Here is a 1650-nt window from a genome sequence, read left to right on the forward strand (position 1 = left end):
GCACCGATACCTCATATCCCGCTGCCGTTGGTTCTATTGCTGCAGCTGCTGCTGCTGCACCTGTTCTTGCTGCTGCTGCTGCTGCACCTGATACCGTTACTGGTGCTAATCCTGCTGCACCTGAAATTGCTATTACGTGTGCTGCTGCTGCTGCTGCTGCTTCTGCTGCTTGTGCTGCTGCTTGTGCTGCTGCTGCTGCTGCTGCTGTTAATCTTCAACTCCTTGAAAAGATACTTTGAGGGGATCGTCGGGATTAAAATCTGACAAAAATTGTACGTCTGCAAAAAAACACAAACCCTAAACCCTAAACCCTAAACCCTAAACCCTAAAACCCTAAACCCTAAACCCTAAACCCTAAACCCTACTTACGAGTCCTCCACTGATTCTTCTTGGCCTCAGCAATTGCTGCACCCAAATCGTCCGTCCACAAACTAAACGGTTTTGGCCATGGCTGCATACAAACCCTAAACCCTAAACCCTAAACCCTAGACCCTAGGGAACAGAATGCAACCCTACAAAAAAGGTTTCACGCTCTATCCAACACAAGTAAGGAAATAAACCCTAAACCCTAAACCCTAAACCCTAAACCCGCTTACGTTCTTGGGTCGTTGGGCGATGACAAGAACATCCCCTACAGAGAATATTAATTTTTCTGCTGCATGCACGTAGATAAAAGCAATTATTTATAACTGTTGTGCTGCTGCTGCTGCTGCTGCTGCTGCTGCTGCTGCTGCTGCTGCATCAAGTTTGATGTTGCTGCAGTTTAAGGGTTTTGCTGCACTTGTATTTACAAAAGGAGAAGGAAATAAAAACACTAAACCCTAAAATAAACAAAACCCTAAACCCTAAACCCTAAACCCTAAACCCTAATAATTACCATCTCCTGATCCTTCACTTAGCCAACGAAATAATCTCCTGCCTGTAGTCGAGGCCTCCGTCTGTACATAAACCCTAAACCCTAAACCCTAAACCCTAAACCCTAGAATTTAAACCCCCAAGAAGGAAAGCAACAAGGAACAAGAAAAGGCAAACAAAGAGAAGAAAGACACCAACAAACAAAGACGAATAAATACTAACGAACTACCACTTGATCTAGGGTTTAGGGTTTAGGGTTTAGGGAGCAAGGGGTTAGGGTTTAGGGTTTAGCTGTTTTCTCTTTCTGCATGAAGACGGACACGGCAACTTGCTGGGGTCTGCAGCGCAAACCAACAGACAAAACCCTAAACCCTAAACCCTAAACCCTAAACCCTAAATCCCAAACCCTAAGCCCTAAACCCTAAACCCTTACCGGGTGTACAGGGCTTGCCCTGACGAGAAGTTTACTTCCTCCTTTCTCGAAGCTCGCCACTGCATGCATGCAAAAAGCCCCAAAATAAAATATAAATATAAATATAAATATAAATATAAATGTAAATATAAATATAAATATAAATATAAATATAAACATAAATATATAAACAAACAAACAGAAAAAAAAACGAACAAACGTAACAAACAAGACAAAAAAAAGAGCAAAACAAATAAAATAAAATAAATAAATAAATAAACAAAATAAATAAAATAAATAAATAAAAAAATAAATAAATAAATAAATAAATAAATAAATACCTCTAGAGGATCTTGAATAAAATACACTTTGTACCATTTGTT

General features: G+C 40.0%; 1 protein-coding gene across 1 annotated transcript in view; it reads right to left on the minus strand.

Annotated features, from left to right (window-relative positions):
* Positions 1–207: 207 nt before the first annotated feature.
* EMWEY_00034330 (hypothetical protein, conserved) overlaps positions 208–1650 on the minus strand; it is a gene marked incomplete at both ends in the record, with an annotated part of 2656 nt that continues 1213 nt past the window's right edge. Inside the window, 5 exons of the mRNA XM_013478513.1 lie at positions 208–278; positions 370–451; positions 597–655; positions 878–938; positions 1176–1193. Coding sequence (XP_013333967.1) covers positions 208–278; positions 370–451; positions 597–655; positions 878–938; positions 1176–1193 — 291 coding nt within the window. The remainder of the gene's footprint in view (positions 279–369; positions 452–596; positions 656–877; positions 939–1175; positions 1194–1650) is intronic.

This window comes from Eimeria maxima, genomic scaffold (assembly GCF_000499605.1).
Source record: "Eimeria maxima Weybridge genomic scaffold, Emw_scaff468, whole genome shotgun sequence".
NCBI classification, from domain to species: Eukaryota; Apicomplexa; class Conoidasida; order Eucoccidiorida; family Eimeriidae; genus Eimeria; species Eimeria maxima.